The sequence below is a fragment of the Peromyscus leucopus genome, chromosome 10, assembly GCF_004664715.2.
Source record: "Peromyscus leucopus breed LL Stock chromosome 10, UCI_PerLeu_2.1, whole genome shotgun sequence".
NCBI classification, from domain to species: Eukaryota; Metazoa; Chordata; class Mammalia; order Rodentia; family Cricetidae; genus Peromyscus; species Peromyscus leucopus.
This window is the reverse complement of record NC_051071.1, coordinates 76,451,239-76,471,076: the sequence shown is the minus strand read 5'-3', so window position 1 is coordinate 76,471,076 and position 19,838 is coordinate 76,451,239. Positions and strand designations below refer to the sequence as shown.

The 19,838-nt window shown below is 43.6% G+C and overlaps 1 protein-coding gene across 1 annotated transcript in view; it reads left to right on the top strand.

The window, feature by feature from the left end:
* Nucleotides 1-16,506: 16,506 nt before the first annotated feature.
* Nucleotides 16,507-19,838, top strand: part of LOC119086155 (ankyrin repeat domain-containing protein 17-like) — a 70,623-nt gene continuing 67,291 nt past the window's right edge. Inside the window, 2 exon segments of the mRNA XM_037208853.1 lie at nt 16,507-16,640; nt 16,809-16,944. Coding sequence (XP_037064748.1) covers nt 16,507-16,640; nt 16,809-16,944 — 270 coding nt within the window.

Here is a 19,838-nt window from a genome sequence, read left to right as displayed (position 1 = left end):
AATAAGACACTTGCCAAACCTGACAACGTGAGTTTAATCCCCAAGACTCACATAGTGGAGAGGGGAACTGACTCCTGCAAGTTGTCCTCTGATCTCTGTACATAAGCCATGGCATGCATGCACACAAAAATAAATAATAAATAAATATAAATAAATGCAATTTAAAATTTTTAGTAAAATTATTATTCCAAATGAAAAGAAAGAAAAAGGGGAAATAAATGAAACAAATAATAAGATTACATAATTAAGCCAAATTTTTCATAATTACATTAAATAGAAATGGTTTAATCTCTGTCATTTAAAGTCCTCAAAATAAAAAAATTCAATATAAAAGCCAAAGATGGAGAGATGGTTCACTGATTAAGGACATGTACTGGTCTTCCTGAAGATCTGAGTTCGACTCCTAGCACCCACTTCAGGTGACTCATAACTGCCTATAACTCCGGCTCCAGGAGATCTGATGCCTCTGTCATCTGAGGCACCATGTTCGTGTATACATACCCACACACCTAATAAAGAATTAATAGATGTGGTGGTTTGAAATAAAATGGCCCCTGAAAGGGAGTGGCCACTATTAGTAGGTGTGGCTTTGCTGGAGGAAGTGTGTCACTACGGGGGCGGGCTTTGAGGTCGCATATATGCTCAACCATGCCCAATGTCTCAGATCACTTTCTGTTGCCTTTGAGTCAAGATGTAGAACTCTCAGATCCTTCTCCAGCACCATGTTTGCCTGCATGCCATTATGTTGCACCACAATGATGACGGACTAAACCTCTGAAAATGTAAGCAACCTCAATTAAATGTTTTTCATTTATAAGAGTTGCAATGGAGGGTTGGGGATTTAGCTCAGTGGTAGAGTGCTTGCCTAGCAAGTGCAAGGCCCTGGTTCGGTCCTCAGCTCCAGGGGTGGGGGGGAAGTTGCCATGGTCATGGTGTTCTTTCACAGCAATAGAAACCCTAACTAAGACAATATATACGGTAAATCTTAAAGAAAACAGAGAAATAATAATCAAAAGAAAGTTATTATATATGTTACAATAAAATAATACATATTTCAAAGCAAATGATAGTATCAGAGATAAAGGACTTATACTAGATTAACTCCTTGAAAGACAACAATTACTTAAGCTACTATAAAGTGAAGAGTAAAATATATAATTCCTTAGTTACTGAAGAATTTGAACTTATAATAAAAATTCCCATAAAGAAAACTTTAGGTCCATACAGAGTCACTGACGAGTTCAACAAAACAATGAAATAAGAAACAACACCAGTTCTACACCAGCTTCCTAAAAATGGCTGAGAAAGAAGTTTTCTGGTTCATTCTTTGAGAACAGAATTGATACCCAAATCAAGCAATGACCTTATAAGAAAACTACAGACAAATAAATCTCATGACAAACATGCATGGATTCCTAACAAAATTTTAGCAAATTAAATGATAATATCCAAAATGATGATACATCATGATTAAAAGGTATTTATCTCAGAAGTATAAACTTGATATTCCAAATGTCAACCAATGTGATTTATCAGACTAAGAAAGAAAAATCGTAAGAATCTCAATAAATACAAAAAAATTATTAAACACACAAAAGTTCTGTTAGAAGGTCTCAGAAAACCAGGAACAAAAGGGAACATCCTCATCTTTAGGAGTATCATACTCTACTCTGCACATCATTTTCAGCTAGGATTATTTAGGACCTAAAGGTGGAATAGTTGCTTTTTAGCCTATTTTTTAAAGAAACTCTTTAAATGTCTCTCTTGCCTACAGATTCAGGATTTCAATTTAAATACTGAGTTTGTAGTGATCTTTATTTAAGCACCCATCCCTTCCTCCTTCTACTGTCCCTCCGTCCTCCCTCCTCTTTCTTTCTTCCCTTCTCTCTCCCCTTCTCCCTCCACTCTCTCTGGTACAGCTAAAACAGTCCATCCCAGAATCTGCATTCCATTTCTCTGTGCTATGTGGTTGCCCAACCTTGTATTCAGTAGCCATCTCATTCTTGACAACCACGGTGATCATTTAGATAAAGATTTTTGGTCACCCACTGATGTTACAAGGATTTTTGCTCCCATGAATGCATGGAAATCAGATAACCAATCACAGCTCCTAATTTTGATTTTATGTATTTATTTATCAGATATGTGTGTGCTTATGCATTGTCTCATGTAGGTCAGAGCACCACTTTCAGGTCAGAGAACCACTTTCAGGAGTCTGTTCTCTCTCTGCCACCATTTGAGTCCCGTGGACTGAACTCAGGTTGTCAGGCTTAGTGGCAAGTACCTACTGGCCATCACCCTGAGACTCCCATCTTCTTGAGAGATAGTTGTCAATAGCCACTTAGTACACTCCATTGGTGAGGGTTAGGTCACAGGGAGAAGAAAACACGCAAGTCTGAACAGAAAAGGCTGGATTACAAGATAGTAAATGGTTGTAGGATTCCTGTGCTGGATAGATGGAATGGATTTCAGAGGATCTTCCAAATTAACAACGGAATCTCCACCTTAGAGAGAACTACCAAGGGAGCACTGTCTGTGGCCAGATCAAGAAGGTGCTGTTAATTTAGGCCATCTCCAAAACGTGTCCATAAAGCTCTTCTACTTCCATTGCTAGAACTGTTGGGAAAGCAAACAAAACTCAGGAAGCTTCCTCAAATCTAAGGTTCTTTGCCTTTTATGCCATGTCATTTTGCTGAAAGGTGACCATGGTATACTGAGTCAAAGGAACTATAGACATGCCACATGAGGAGCCATCTACAGTCTTGGGACCCAGTCTCTGGCTGTTGTTAGTGAGCCTGCAGCCAGACACTGTGAACTCTCACCATTTTATCCTAAATAACCCTAGGCAGATATTTATTTCCCTCTGCCATTCGAGGCAACTGGAGTTGTTTGCGTTAATGAAACCCAGCAAGTTAAGTCATTTCTCCTGAGGGCAGGATTCTGGTACCAGAATGCTCCTGATGTATTTCCAAAGTATGCCCCTCCCCAAACCCCAACAGGAAAAAGGATTTTTTTCTCTCCGCTATTCTGCATAGAAATGGGACTTGGTAGTGTTTAGAGAGGCAAGTGTGCAACCTCTCCTCAGTGACTGTTCCCTGGAGTATCTGAACTCTCAGACTTGTGCAGGCTGTGTCTCCAGCAAGCTCATGGGCTACAGCTGGTTTTCCTAACCAAGCACTGGGTCTCCCAGATATCTCTTCACTTAGAGTTCTCTGCATCTACCAGTCCATCTTGCCAATCTTGGGTCAATAGTTCCCCCTGAACTCACTCTTCTGGCCAATCTAAAAATTGCTGTTTTGTTTGGCCAGGCCTTTCCTTATTACCTGCATAAAGTGGCATTGTCTAAGCTTAATGTATGCTATAGAAACTCTGCCTGCCTTTTAAAACTACTGTTATGTGTGAAGATGCAAAGGCTTGTATTTTATTTTCTTGGTTAAGTGGTATGATCTAAATGCTTGCTTATTTGGGGTTCCAGGAAGATATCTGGTTGGTTTCTTGTGTGCATTTCAGTGGGTGGACTCTTCCCTTAAAAATTCTCTAGATTCTGGGCCAGAGAGATTGTTCAGAGGTTGAATGGACACTGCTATTGCAGAGGATATAAGTTTGGTTCCCGGCACTCAATGCTAGGTGACTCACAGCTGCCTGCAATTCCAGCGCCAGCAGCCTCGAAGGCACCTGGACCCACACACACACACACACACAGCACACATAAATCACACCCCCCAAATTCCCTAATTCTTCCCCATCTCTACGACACTTCCCAAGTTTCCAATGGGCTTGTCTTAAGAAAGATACAAGTTCACAATTGTTCCTTTGATAATTTTGTTAATATTCTGACTTGTTCTGAATATCCACCTGAAAACGTTTCTCTTGACATTCAGTTCAAAAGTTACAACTGGGCGGTGATGCACACGCTTTTAATCCCAGCACTTGGGAGGTAGAGCGAGACGGAGCTCTGCGAGTTCGAGACCAGCCTGGGCTACCTAGTGAGTTCCAGGAAAGGCGCAAAGCTACATAGAGAGACCCTGTCTCGAAAAACCAAAACAAACAAACAAAAAAATTCAGGAAACATACTCACTGACAGAAGAAGTCTATGCAATATCCACTTTAAGTCTTACAAAGGACAGGCATTGCTAACCAACATAAAATGGAACACAAAATTTAACTGTAGGTAGCTCATTTCCATAGTAAGCAAAACTTAATGCAGATTATTTTGTTGTTCATTATTCTTGGGATAGTTTCCTTTTCTTTCTGGATTATCCACTAATCTCTAAGCTTTTCCATCCCTTTATCTTTCCTCTACCCAACATAGGAGGGCATCTAGAAAAGCAATACTGATTTTAATTTCAGTCTAAATAAAAATTTGTGTAAAAGAAAATTTAGCCTAAAATAATTGCGATAATAGATCTGAGCATGGTGGCATGTGCCTACCATCTCAACACTTGAGGAACTGAGGTCAGACGATTGAGAGTTTGAGGCCAGCCTAGGCTACATAACAAATAACACTTAATTATTTATGTAGCAATTCTACTATTCTAAAGTGCTCAGTAGTTAATTGTGGTTGTATTCTAGAACTAGACTGTCATTCCCTAGGCCACAGCTTAAGGAATTCACTTGTCAGTAGTTCTAGAACAGTGAACTAAGAAAATCATTACTTTTACAAAACAGTGACCAATGGGGAAAAGGGGAGCACATAGCCATGTCATATAAAGCATAAGTGACAAAAGAGAGAAGGATGCCATTTAAGAAAAGATCACAGTCATTGATGAATAAATTGGAGAGAGAGGAGAGAGGAGAGTCCAGCTCAACACGTAAGTTAAGATCCTTAGCACAAGGCCTATGTGATCTGTCTTCTCGAATCTTTCCAGACTCATCTTGTAAACAGTTTTCACTCACCTTCCATGCTTCTGATCTTCTGATATAGCTTAATATCAGTTATCTATCTATCTATCTATCTATCTATCTATCTATCTATCTATCTATCAGCTCTGATGCTGGAGTTCAATTTCAGTGCTTCTTGCATCTAGGTAAATACTTTACCACAGAGCCACACCCCCAAGCCAATACATCCTTTTCTCAATAAGTTTTTAATTAATGAGTGAATTTAGTGTGTGTGCCTGTGCCTGTGCATGCACATATGCTTGCTGGTGCATGCGTGGGAAGATACATGCCACAGCACATGGATACTGGTCAGGGACAACTTGTAGGAGTCAGTTCTCTCCTCTGTCTTGAGGATCCTTGAGGTCGAACTCAGGTCTTCAGGCTTGGTGGTAACCGACTTGACTTTCACTGGCCCCCATGCCCTTTTCAAAGAGATTTTTGCATAATGCTCCTTTGGCTAAATATATTTTTTGCACTCTCCTTCTCCTTTTTATTTCTCCTAAGCACTTCCTATGATAGATCTCTATTCAAAGCAGGATCTATTGCTACACCTTGCGATCTCTTCAACCATCAAAGTGTGTCTGTTTTCCCTCTGTCCTACCTCATCAAGTCCCACTTCCCCAAACAGAAGTTCCCAGGTCAGATTTTTCAGTGGTTCATGCATGCCTCTCTCACTTCACCAGTACTTCCTTCAAGGTGTATGTCTGGTTTGCTAACCATTTTCTCATCTAACACAGTGCCCGGTACAAAGAAGGTATAATAAAAAAATCAGTTAAGTTGGGTAAAATATTCATGTCTAGCTCAGAAGCTGTGGTAGTTTGAATGTAATCAGCTCATAGAGAATGGCACTATAGGAGGTGTGGCCTTGTTTGAGTAGGTGTAGTCTTGTTGGAGGTGTGTCACTGTGGGGGGCAGGCTTTGAGGTCTCTTTTGCTCAAGCTTCCCTCAGTATGACTTTTAGACAATTTCCTGTTGCCTGAAAGATGTAGAACTCTCAGCTATTTCTCCAGCACCATGTCTGCCATGCTCCCTGCCATGATGATAATGAACTGAACCTCTGAACTGTAAGGGAGCCACTCCAATTAAACGGTTTTCCTTTATAAGAGTTGCTGTGGTCATGATGTGTCTTCACAGCAATAGAAACCCTAACTAAGACCACTGTCAAAATTTAAAAATTCACACACAAAAACAAAACAAAAACACCCAACAAAGAACCAAAACAGGTGACATAAAGAAGTGAAAAAGACTAACTAGATAAACTGTGAGGACTTTATAAAGCATGCCTGTATAAAAAGCATCTAACAACCTTGAAATATCATCATGACAACATAGCACGGTCATCTGCCTGATCTGGCTATAAAATTTGTCTGAAATAAACTGACATATGTATCACACATTCGTTATATTTATAGATGACAGTTCCACACAAAATGATTTAAAAAATAATTACATTTATTGTTGTTTTTGAATCCCATTAAATACAGCAGTGGACTTCGTTGTTGTTCTTGTTGTTAAAAACAGAAAAAAAAAAAACAACTATGCAAAGGCCTTTATGAAAATGTCCACAGTGGCTATATCTGATTGATATTCTTGTGTGTATGCCTTTTGTATTTTGTTAGTTTTGTTTGTTTTTTTGAGACAGGGTCTCTCTGTATAGCTCTGGCTGTCCTGGAACTCAGATTCACCTGCCTCTGCTTCCCAAGTCCTGAGATTAAAGGCGTGCACCACCACTACCTGGCCACCTTTTATATTTCTTAATGCTCTATAACGAATGTATGTTGGTTTTTGTTGTTGTTCAGATTTGAATCACATGGGCATTGGAGGCAGGAAGATTGGCCTATGCCACAGTATAGGTGAAAAGGTCGTCAAACTAAAGCAGTGGCTGTAAGAACCAAAGGGTAACTAAATACAGGGACTTGGTGGTCTTGGTGAAGATTACCATTGTTGTGTTGAAACACCACGACTGAAGAAACCTAGGGAGGAAAGCGTTTATTTGGCTTACACTGCCACAGCAAGATTAGTCACTGAGGAAATCAGGACAGGAACTCAAGCAGGGCAGAAACCTGGAGGCAGGAGCTGATGCAGAAGCCATGGAGGACTGCTACTTTCTGGCTTGCTTCCCATTGCTTGCTCAGCCTGCTTTCTTAGAGAATCCAAGACCACTAGCTTAGGGATGATCCTACCCCACCATGGGCTTGGCCATCCCCCATCAATCACTAATTAAGAAATGCCCACAGACTTGTCCTACACGGTTGTTGTTTTTTTTAAATTATTTATTGATTCTTTGTGGATTTCACATATGCATCCCGATCCCACTTATTTCCCATCCCTTCGCTTCAGCCCTCTGCCAGTGCAATCTTTCTACCCCAAAACAAAATTTAAAAACCAAAAACCCAAAACCAAACCAACCAAACAAAAACAAAAACAAAAAAACAAACAAACAAAAAAAAAAAAAAGAAGAAGAAGAAGAAGAAGAATCTCATCATGGAAGCTGTAGTGTGGCCTGAACGCTGAGTCACACAGTTTGCCTTTCAGTCCATTCATCTTTACTTGTAAGTGCTCATTGCTATGAGTCATTGGTCTGTTCGAAGCCTCTGGCTTTTCCTACACTATTGATAATGTGCTCTCTCTGGGGCTCCTCTTGAATATCCTGTTGTTGTCCTGTGTCCTGGAGATCCTGAAGTTTTGGATCAGCAGGTTCGTCCTTTTCACAAGCTCCAACAGTTAGTTCATCGATGCGGCGGACGTTGGAGTGGGCCAACTCATAGCCCTGGTTCTGGGCCTGGGTAATAACTGGATTGGTCAGCCTGCCAGCTCTCCCTCATCATCACCACCTGGGTGAGCTCTCCAGCACTGCCTCAGCTAGCTCACCCAATGCAGTCTGCAGCATGGGCGGGGCCAGTTCTCCTGCTCTCAGGTTCTCAGATCCAGGTCACTTACCCTCACACCACCAGGGCCAGCTCTGCTATTTGTCCACCACCCCCCAAATGCTGCAGAGGATATGGGGGGAAGGGAGGTAGGGAGTCAGCTCTCCAGCTCTCATGCACTCAGGGTGCCCCAGCAACAGGATCAGCTCTAGTGTGTTGTGGGAGGGGTGCAGGGCCCGCACTCTTGTGTGCCTACAGCCAGATCTTATGAAGGCATTTTTTTCAATTGAGGTTCCCGCCTTTCAGGTGACTCTAAATTGTGTCAAGTTGACATAAAATGAGTCATGATAATTGACTACTTGTCAACTTGACACACATATCTACCACTGTTAAGCCATGATCATTCCATTCTTGTTTATCCTAAGAGCACCTATTAATATCAACATCACAACATGAAACATTTTACAAACTTAAACAGTTCCACAGTTTTTTTACAAATTCAGACACTTTAAAATCCAAAGTTTCTTTTAAAACTTAAAAATCTTTTAAAATTCAGTTTCTTGGCTGTGGACTCTATAACATAAAAAAACAAAAAACAAAAACAAAAAAACAAACAAACAAACAAAACAAACAAAAAAACAACAAAAAAAACCCATACTTTTGTGCTTCAAGGGGGAAGAACCAGATCACAGTCACAATGTGAACAAAGCAAAGCCAAACTCCCAAAGTGCAAACGACTCAACGTCCAATTGCCTGGGATTCCCTCAGGATCTTCTGGACTCCTCCAAAGGGCTTGGGTCCCTTCTCCGGCTCTGCCTCTGCAGCACACGCAGCTCATTCTCCTAGGCTTGCTCCACTGCTGCTGTCCTGGGTTGTCACCCCATGCTACAGCTGGGTCCTCTGCTACCACTGGCTACACTCTCACCAATAGCCTCTCCTGGCTCTCTTCATGGTGCCAGGCCTCAACTTCTCTGCACGACCCTTCAATCCCAGCTCTTCAACTGCTACTGAGGCTGCACCTTCACCAATGGCCTCTCACAGTGCCAACCTCACCTGCACTCCATGACCCCTTCATGCCTTCAAAACCAGTACCACCTGGGTGATTCTTACACTGCCAAGTTCAGCCGCCAGGATGAGGCACAACATTGGCCACCTCTGGAACACAGCTTTGGTTTGCTCTCAGGAAACACTTCCCAGAAGGTTTTGCCTCCGTGATGCTGGCCTCTGCTTAATCACTGCTCATTTCTCAACCCCAGGCAACCAGCAAAACAAAGTTTCGCTTTAGTAGTTCTGGCCTCTTGTTAAATCACAGCACATTCTTCAGCCCCAGCTAACCAGAGCTGCAGATTCTTCACACATAAAGTCCCGAGAGTCTTTTCATCCCTCTCAAACTTCACAAGCCAGGCCTTCTTTGTCTGCGTTGCTCTCAACATTTTTATCTTCCAAGCTCGCACAGAACAGCTCACAGAGCTCTCTACACTCGATGACTTTTCTAGCCAAAAGTTTCCAAAGTCTGTTCACAATCCTCCCCCAAATCAACATGGTCAAGTCTGTCACAACAATATATCCCACTATTCTGGTACCAAACTTCTGTCTTAGTTAAGGTTATTGTTGCTGTGATAAAACACCATGACCAAAGAAACTTGGGGAGGAGAGAGTTTATTTGGCTTACACTGCCACAGCAAGATTCATCATTGAAGGAAGTCAGGACAGGAACTCAAGCAGAAACCTGGAGGCAGGAGCTGATGCAGAAGCCATGGAGGGCTGCTACTTACTGGCTTGCTTCCATGGCTTGCTCAACCTGCTTTCTTGTAGAACCCAGGACTACCAGCCAGGCCTGGTCACATTCACAATAGGCTTGGCCATCCCCCATCCATCACTAATTAAGAAAATGCCTTACAGGCAGATCTTATGAAGGCATTTTCTCCTTTGAGGTTCCCTCCTTTCAGATGACTCTAGTTTGTGTCAAGTTGATATAAAACTAACTAGGACAGGGGGATAGGACTTAGTAATCTTGAGTATATTTAGATTGGAGAAAAGTTCAGGAAATATTAGCTTACACATGTTAATGTCCATTGGTAGTTCTGGATCTTAATGGGGTTAGGAATAAAGGCTGTAGAATTATTAGCCTTAAACATGGTTAGGGGAACTGAAAATACAGGGAGAGGCAAAATAAAAATAGGGAAAAGGTCTGAACTTATGGGGAACTCCTGAAGTTTAAAAATCATGAAGAAGAAAGACCTATAAAACACTTAGTAAGAATGACTAGACAGATAAAATAATAGTCAAAAGTTTATGATGGGAAATAAGAAAATGGTCAATGAAGCTGGGGGAAAAAGAATCTTGTCTGCTTCCATTGATGTTGCTCTCGGTAAAAGAATCACGATTCATGATTCATTCCTGATCTTTTCTACATGTGCGGAGGCAAGTGAGTAGTATAATTACTAAATCTGTGAAGAATGTGTGATTTAAGCTGTTTTCTAATCACATAATCAGGCTGTCCAGAGATCAAATTCTCTTTCAGTCCTTCATGCTATCTTTCTCAAACATTGCTGGGAACTGTAGGTATAAGTTTTCTTATTCTGGGAGGCAACCTGCTTCGTATTATCTCATATATATGTATAGGTGTCCACCTAACATGGACACCTTGAATTTCATTCAGTTCCTCTGCAAGAGCAGGATGTGCGCTTTACTTCTCCAGTCCTGTTTTCCTATTTCTATTAGTGATGAATAAGCAACATCAGACAACTTGGCAACTATTACTAATATGGTGATATTTTTGGCCTTCATTTGCATTCCTTTTTTTTTTCTTCCCCAAACCTTTTGGAAATTAGGCAACACAAAGGAAATTCTCACACTGGGACTCCCTTGTAATAATAGACGGCTAATACCCAAAGCATCAGGTAAAGTTGGGACTCAAAATGTAATCTAACGCTGTGTGTGGTCGTGCATGTCTGGAATACCAGCACTTGGGTAGCTGAAGCAGGAGGCTCAGTGTAAGCACTGTAGCTCCAGTACAAAGTATCCTCACAGTCTGGAGCCAAGGAATACGGCAAAGTCACCCTAAGTGTAGGAACTTACAGCCCTGCTCCAAGTAAAGGTTTCCCCAGTGCAAGTGTAACAATTCTGCTCCAGCAGGCGGGGAGCAGGGTTCCCAGAGAAGTTGTTACAGCTCTGCTCCACTAGGAGAAAGTTTCCCCCAATGAAAGTGTGTTACAGTTCTGCTCTGCTCTGCTCAAATTGTTACAGCTGGGCTCCACTCTGGTGAAAATGTCACACTGCACAACAAAATCTCACTCAAGAGATTTATTGGGAAGGAAGAATGCAGAAGGATGGCTGCCTTTGGTGAGAACAGCAGCAAACTGAACAGGGTACAGACCTTATAATGGGATTTCTTGGTTGGGGGGCGGGTTTCCAGGGTGGCTTGGGATTGGTGGAATTTTGTGGTCTGATTCTGGGGCAAGTTCAGGGATTGGTAGGATTCTGTGCTCAGGGATTGATGGATTTTCGTGCTCAGAGATCTCAGGAATTGGTGAGATTCTGTGCTCAGGGATTGGTGAAATTTTGCAGCCTGACTCTGGGCAAGCTCAGGGATTGGTGGGATTTCAATCCTTGATCCTGGGGTAAGTCAAGGTTAGGGTGTTTTTCCTTGGCCCAGGTCTCAGGTCTACTCAGGAGCAGGGTGTTTTTCCTTGGCCCATTTTTACCCTACAATCAGGTGCTCAAGGACAGCCTCTACTACATTGCAAATTTGAGGCCAGCCTGGGCTACAAGACCCTGGCTCATAAAACACAACCAACCAACCCACCATCTTTCTTGATCAAATTAGGTATAGTTTCTCAAAGGAAGATGACGAAGTATCTTCATGGTGAGATACTGCAGTTTGGATATGGGTTGATTATCTTCTAGAGTAACATGTGTTGGTGTGATATTTGAATGAGTAGGCCCTAAGAGGAGGTATATAGGTCAGTCAAAGTTCTACCTTTTGAAGGGACTAAGAATATTTTCACATGAGCAAGAGTAAACTGACCCCAGGAATAGCTCCTTTTTGAAGAAGTGATATCTTGCTCTCATGCTTGCTCCAACCATGATGCTGTTAAATATTCACCAGAGGCTCACCTAGTAAGAATACCCAGTCTTGGACTTTTCAGCCTTCCAAATTGTAAGCTAAATAAACAGCTTAAAAAAAAAGCAGCCCACCTCCAGTATTTTATTTCCTGTAATGAAAAAATGCACTAGGATAGAGAGGAGCAATCCTTGTTAACTGTGGTAGTTCGAATTAATTGGCCCCCATAATCTCATAGGAGTGGCAATGTTAGGAGGTGTGCCTTGTTGGAGTGGTATGGCCTTGTTGAGGAAGTGTGTCCTATGGGGCGGGCTTTGCAGTTTCCTATGCTCAGGATATTGCCCAGTGTCTCAGTCGACTTCCTGTTGCCTGCAGATTTAAGTATCTCAGCTACTACTCCAGCACCCACTCTGCTGCACACTGCAATGATGATAACGGACTGAACCTCTGAAACTGTAAGCGAGCCACCCAATTAAATGTTTTATTTTATAAGAGTTGCTACAGTCATAATGTTTCTTACAGCAATAGAAACCCTAAGACATTAACATTCTCTAAAATGAATCTATGCTCTCCAGAAAACTACATGAACCCAGGACGCTACAAATGAAGAGTTTATCTAAAGTAGCTTAGTTATAATAGCTGGGCAGAGAGGCAGACTTTGTGTTCACTTAAAAAAGGCAATGTTTTTTAAAGGACAGTGTCTGGACTCTGACTCTATTACTCTTACCTGCTCCCATGTTTTCACTGCTGGGTAAATGGCTTACTCTACACTGTTTCAAAGGTGACCAGCAGCAATGCAACTTTAGCAAACATTTTACTGTTGACTTCCAAACCATGGTGCGGCTCCTATGCCTGTGTCTTTGTGGGAGGGAGACAAAAGAATCACATAACTGACAGCCTCCTCAGGTAGACAAAAGGCATTTCCTGAAAAATTGGGTAAAGTAAATTAAATAAAACCAACAACTGTTCACTAAATCCTAATCTTTGGATGTTTCTTCTAATACATACAAAAATTTCAAAAATATCATAGCTCAAAGACACCTGAAATACTGTCTTCTCAGATAGAACAGACACACCCAAAGTTTTGCTCAATTACTGCATCTTAAACACTGGGGGAGGTTGTGTGGATGGTTTCAAGGCTGAGGGCACACTGAACTAGCAGATCAGGTTCACAGTCCTTGTCTTAGGGTCTTGTTTCCTTCTGGAAAGCAATTTGTCCACAGAGTGTGTTAAGAACTAACAATCAGACTTTAGAAGATTCGGTATTTCAGTTAGCACAATTCTGGTGAAATTTTAGTTGGCAGCTGATCATTTGATGTTTTGGTGAATGTGTTTAGAAGCCAAAAGCAGAGATAATTTACTAATCCGATGCCTGTGTTCCTACATGTATTGCATGTAGCCAGCAGTCTACCTAAGTAATAAGCTATTACCCTGGCACTCTGTATCTGGAAGTGTAGGGGTGGAGGGTTGAAGATAGGGGGAAAAAAGTATCACTGGAAAAGCCTGGCCCAATCATTTCATGCATCTTGATGAACATACACACACTGCTCACCAACATCTGACAAATAAGCTTAGTGTGGAACCACCACTGACGTGAGATTTGAGGGCAAGGAGACAGATAACTCAGCTGCATTATCTCTAAATTTATTTCCTAGTTGAAAGTTTTGGAGGCAAAGGCCAAACAGAAATACTTAGCTCTATGTTTGGCGCACTGAAAGAGTAGACATTGCATTGCAACACATTGCTTGTCATCGACCAACCCAATACCTATCTAAATATTGTTTTCTTAGCAGTACTCCATTCCTGATACATATTTTCTGTATTATGGTTAATTTTAGTTCCTAATTACATAAACATTCTCAAACCTCAAGTTTCTTTACTAGAAGTACAAAAAGGGTGTTTCTAACTGGGGTGGCCCTCTTGTTACAATAGTGCTTCTAGAGCTATTCAAACTTCTCTTCCGATTCTGAGATCAGCAGCAATATGGTTTCACAGGTTACAACACTCACCAGTATCAGGATAGCGGACATAAGCTCAGTAGGACTCCATCAAAACCTGAAAATGAGCATATTGCTGCCATTCGTACCTTTTCTAGAACCCATCACTTGGACATAAGAACATGAAGAAAACATGAGATTTAGTTTATCTGTGTGCCCAGGGAAAATTAATGGCCAGCCGGTATTGCCTACACAGCTACAAGGGAGAAAATATAAAAACATATATATATATTAAATACAAAAACTATTTAAAAATAGATAAAAGCCATGCCAGGGGACCTGAGTATTGTCATAGTTTGCCTTATCTGACAAGTCCCAACAGATCATCATCTCATTTCTAAGCAATAAAGCAAGATTTCTTCCCAAGTAATAAAACTGCATTAGAGAGCAATGTTGATAGCAGGACAGATACAGCATACTACCAAGAGTTGATGAGTAAATTGATAGCAAAAAAGGACACCAGATCTAATAATTTTTAAAAGAAAATCCCCGTGAAAGAATGAAACTGGGTAAAGTTACAAAAAGAGCCACAATTTGTGAAGGACTAAAATCAGAAAAAGAGGGTGGGGGACTGGAACTGGAATATAGTTGGAGAGTTGACCTTGCGAAATGGCAAGGAGTTCTGTCATTCTCTCAGCACTGACAAAGATCAGCACATTTCTAGCATCTGGAAATGGAAGGAATTTGGAGTCCAGTGGCCTTAGTCTTCTTGTGAAATGTGAAGTCAGTCATATAATGCAATGGGGCTGGGATTTAAAGATTGCAAAAGGTATTCAAGTGGAAAGTGAGTCAAAGGTGCTGCAGAATATATAAAATGGACAAGATCCAGCCCAAACCATACAACCTAAGATTGTGAGATACCTAATAGTTTTTTTTTTTTTCTGCACCAGAATGAACAGTGGAAAGTAACAGGCTGATGGTTAGCATGTTGATGTATATTTACACAGCACCCACTATCCAGAGCAGCCCTGGAAACAGAACTCGATTTCACAGACTACGCACATAGTAGGCACATGATGAGTTTTTGCTTGAATGAATTGATTTAGTCATCCCAATTCTTCCCGTGGTACTCAGTAGAGTACTGGCAACTGCCCACATTTCATATGGTTATGCTAGTGCTAAAAAGAAAAATGAAAAAAAAAAATCAGGCACTCAGCTAAACTTAGCAATCTTAAAATGGCAACTTTGTCAGTTGAGGCATTCATTTTTTATCTCGTGCCAGTACAATCTGTCTTTGATGTTTGCTTCCTTTTCCTTATGCCACTACTCGTACTAGACCAGAAATGGTAATTCCGAGTTCCATAAGCTATATAAACACACATGGTGGGTGTACAGACCTGTATCAACTCAGCACTTGGGAGCAGAGTAAGGAAGAGCGCCAGTTCAAGGCTAGCCTGGGCTACACTGGAGCCTGATTCAAGAGGAAAGCAACATTTCAAACGTCTGCATGTTTTTTTTTCCAGGTACTTAAACTGAGCTCAGAATCCAGCCCGAGAGATTGCATTCCATGCTGGCACAGCTCCTAATTCACCTCTTCAGAACTCTATGGTCTTAACGACTCCGCTAAATTCGATTACAAAACGTGTAAAACTCAGGTCAGGAAGTTTATGATCGAGACCAAACCTCTGGCGAGGGAGCCGTCGTATAAAGTGAGGACATGACTGCTGCAAGATACAGTTGAGGGGACGCTCAGTTTCTTTTGAACCCGATAGAAGTCTCTCTCCTTACACGAAGTCACTCTGAAGATCCCAAGCCCTCGGAAGAAAATGGCCAGGCCAGGCAGGAAAGTCTGTCCAGGAGGTCGGTCCGGGGCGAGGTCCCACCTCCCGGATCTGGGAGCCGGCCCTCCTCCCACTTAGCATAGCTGCTCCCCGAGCTTCGGCTCGCCCCTCATTCCGCCGGCCCAGATGCTCTCTATTCCGCAGCCTGGTGCTTCCTGAAAACCACCCCCTAACAACAACCCTCACGCGGGGCGGGGGGGACAGACGACGACCCGACTCGCTCCGCGCCCGCCGAACCCGCACTTTGGACCGGGAAGCCGCGACCCCGCGCGCGGCCACCGCGGCGCCGGCTGATGGCGTCACCGGCGCTTCCGCCTGCGGCTGCGTTCTCATCAGAAGCCAGGAAGGAAGGAAGGAGGGAGAGGGAGGGCGGGCTGCAGGGCTGTGTGTGTGTGCGTGCGGGGGGGAAGTAGCGAGGAGAAGACAAGCCAGCCAGCCGGCGCTCGCCCGCTGCTGCCTGCCATCCCGCTCAGACCCGGTTTCTTCCCCGGCGGAAGCTACGCCAGGCAACACTTCCCCGGCGCGGCTCTTCGGGACGCTGGCTCGGCTTGCCCGGGGCACGGCGATTCGCGCTCCGCCTCGCCACCCTCCCACCCCTCCCCACACACCACACCAGATCGCCCTCCCGCTCCCTCCCTCCCTCTCTCCTCTCTCCCTCCTCCATCGCCAAGCTCCCGCCCTTAGTATCGCGAGACGAGGTGAGAGCTTGCGGAGCGGCGCGGCGGCGGCGGCGGCAGTAGAGGTGACCGAGGCGGTGGTGGTGGTGGCGGCGGCGGCGGCGCGGCGGCAGCAGCAGCGGCGCCCGGAGCGCTGTGTCGGCCCGGCGCGGCCGAAGTCGCGGTAGAGCGGAGCGCCCCCCCCCCACGCCCTCCTCCGTCGCGCCCCCCCCTCTCACCCCGTCCTCTTCCGCGGGGATGGAGAAGCGACGGTTCGCGGCGGCTGAGGAGAAGGAGCCCCCGGCGGCGGCGGCAGTGGCGGCCCCCCCACGGCGGCAGCGGCGGCGGCGGCGGCGGAGTCGGCGGCGGGGCTCGCTCGGCCTCGTCTCCTCGTGGGATGGTGCGAGTCTGCGACCTGCTCCTGAAGAAGAAGCCACCGCAGCAGCCTCTGCAGCTGCAGCAGCAGCAGCCACAGCAGCCGCAGCACAGCCACAGCAGCACCGCCGCCGCAGCCGCCGCAGCACCACAAGGCCAAGCGGAACCGACTTGCCGACCCCCAGCAGCAGCGAGAGCAGCAGCGACAGCGACAACAGCGGCGGGCGGCGGCGGAGGAGGAGGCGCGGCGGCGGCGGCACCAGCAGCAACAACAGCGAGGAAGAGGAGGACGACGACGACGAGGAAGAGGAGGTTTCAGAGGCAAGGGCCTGGTTTCACCTCGAGGAGGGAGGAAGGGACGTGGAGGCGGGGGTGGGTGGGAGGGGGCTGGCGGCGGGGCCGGAGTTCTCTCTGGGTTTCGATCTGTCTTGGGGGGACCCGGGCTCTCGACGGCCCCCTTTCTTTGGCTCGGCCTGAGTCGTGAGGTGTGGGAATGTGGGGAGGGTAACTGACACGTGGGGGTGGAGACCACAGAGTGCGGCGAGTTGGTGAGGAGCTGGTTCTCCTAGATGCTTCGCACGGTTGCTGCGGGCGGAGGGGTGGCTGCGATTCCGGGTTGCACGTTGGAGCAGGAGGTGGTCTCCCGGGGCCAGTAAGGCCACCTCATTCCCGGGGCGGGGGCGGACCAAGGCGGAGGGTAAGATAATAGGTAGGAGAGTCTCTGGGGGAACGATTGCGAGCTTGGTAGTTTTCTGTCAGTGTAAGGTGGAGGAGAGCAGTTCTGGAGGGTGGTGAGGTTGTTGTAATGGACTCGGAGCTAAGTATTTGTGTCTGGGAGAGACACGTGAGAAGCTGTACTTTCCATACTGTTTTGCTGCAGGGCTTTTTTCTTTCTTCTTCTTAATAAACTGTTGTGGCTTCTGAAGTAATCTTACCTTCTCGATTTATGAACGATTTGGATGAACCGATCTTATATCCGTATGCATTTACAAATAACTTAGTACATAAAAATTCTGCTTGATGCTCTACGTGTATACGTAAATACATCATCAGGCTCTCCCTTAGTAAGAAATAATTAAACCAGATCCCGCTTTTTTTTTTTTTTTTTTTTTTCCTTTTCAAATACACGAAGAAGAAGCGGACTGCTTTGCACCTAGGCTTGGTTGTAGTGATTGGGAGGCCTTATGATTTGTCCTAGTGATCTGGTTTCGTAACTGTTAATAGTTTTTTCCTGGTCTACAGACAGCGGCGTTGTAGGATCTTGTTCCTCAAAGAAGGCCTTTTAACCCAAAAGCTTAGTGAGCCATACTGATAGCCAACTAAAACTTAGCAGTTATTAACTCTGAAACTAACCCTCTGTCAGTGCTCCGAAATGGAAGCTTTAAACATGTCAGCGTGGAGGAAGGCCACAGAGGAAAGCAGCTGTAAGAGTTGATTAAAACTTAGTTCTAAGAGCGAAGACTAATTTAATGAACCAGAACTACTACCTGCCACTTCCTTCCCCAGACATCGAGTCTGGTAGGAGCCTGCTCTTGAGATAATTTCTTTCTTTCTTTCTTTCTTTCTTCCATCTAGGTTCTGTTTAAATAGAGAAACACCTTGGAAAGGGAATGAGATTCACCTGTTAGCAATAAGACCAAAGATACTCACTTTTACCCTAGACGAAGCCACATGTAGACTTGTAAGAGTAGGAATATGTACACCAAAACTTCTCCCTTCTGTTAATTTGTTTGGCCTGTTGTGGTAGGTTTGATTGGGTAGTTTGTTCTGTAGGTAGTTTATTTAATTGGATGTTTTGGATAGTGTGTTGCCCAGGCTTCATTAGAAGCATCGGAGACAAACAACAAAACAAGAGAAAGCAAAACATTAATGTTGAAACAACGACGAGAAAGATGTGATGGAATCTTTTTCTGTTTTGATGCTTAGAATTAACCAGCTTTATAAATTTCAGAAGTGGAAGCATTCTCGTACTTCAGCTCAGCCTTTTATTAAAAAGAAATAAGGACAGTAAGGCTTAAAACTGGTTGTGTCTGATAGCAGCAGACGTAGGAATCAGTGTTTTTAGAGACTCAGAACAGTGCTTTGAAAGTGATTTGTTCCTTGTGTCTCCCTTCTGACCTATTTCAAAATCTGGTGCTGAATTTCAGTTTAGCAGCTGTGAGCAAAATGCAGTATGAAGATTTTAAGTTTTCTAACCTTAAGCTCTGGTTTGGAACAAGGTCATATACTTCAGGAATTTTCTGCTTCGAACTCTACATACGTAGTAGTTTTGTCTACTGGAAGGAACGTGGCCTAATAATTCCTTGAAAAATGGCTCAAACTGGTAGATATGTTAATTTTGTAGGTTGGATTTTTTCTTCTGAAATAAGTATTATATGTATTAACTTTGACCAACTAAGATAGTGTTGATTCTTAATGTGTTTTGTAATGCCATCTGCACAAGCATAAGCAATAGGTTTGTCATTTGTTGAGTGAAATATGTGTCAAAGTTGAGCCATTAAAAATGTGTACAACACATGAGGAATAGAAAGACAAAAAGGAGTAGTTTTTCTCTCCGCACTTGCCTCCCTTAAGGCTGAAAACCTTAGGGTGCTGTACACTGTAAGTCAGGTGGGTGAGTTGTGCAGTGCTTCTTTCTACTTTCATTGTCCTGACATGGCATCAGAAGTTTAATTTTCAGGACTTTGGAAATGTACTTTTTTACCCTTTCTCCAAATTCATTGTTTTAGCTTACACAGCTTAAAAATGTAGATAACATGATTCTTGAACTAATTCTTCAGTTAAAAAAAATCATCAGAAGATTAGAAGGAATATGAAAGCTTATACTTTGCAGTGTTTAACTTGAAAACATGATGGATGTGAAGGATGATTTGACATGACAAAAATACATTGGTGGTTTTGAAGACATGTTAGCTGGATATTGTCTGTCTGTTGAAAGGAAAAAATGGAAGAAAAGGAAAATGGATTTAAACAACAGCTTTAAGTACCTGGTTGCAATTCCTATTTATACATTAGAGTAGGTATCCCTAAAGTGTTTCAGAACAGGATGGTAATGTCCCGATGTTTGCATAGCCTCAGCTGTACCTGGAAAGAACATATGAGATTGAAAGCTCTCTCTGTCTTTCTTCCCTTCTGTTTGACACAAGACCTTAGGTTTAAGTTGAAAATGTAATTCTCTAAGCTTCCAATGGGTCACTGACTGGTAAAGAACAAAA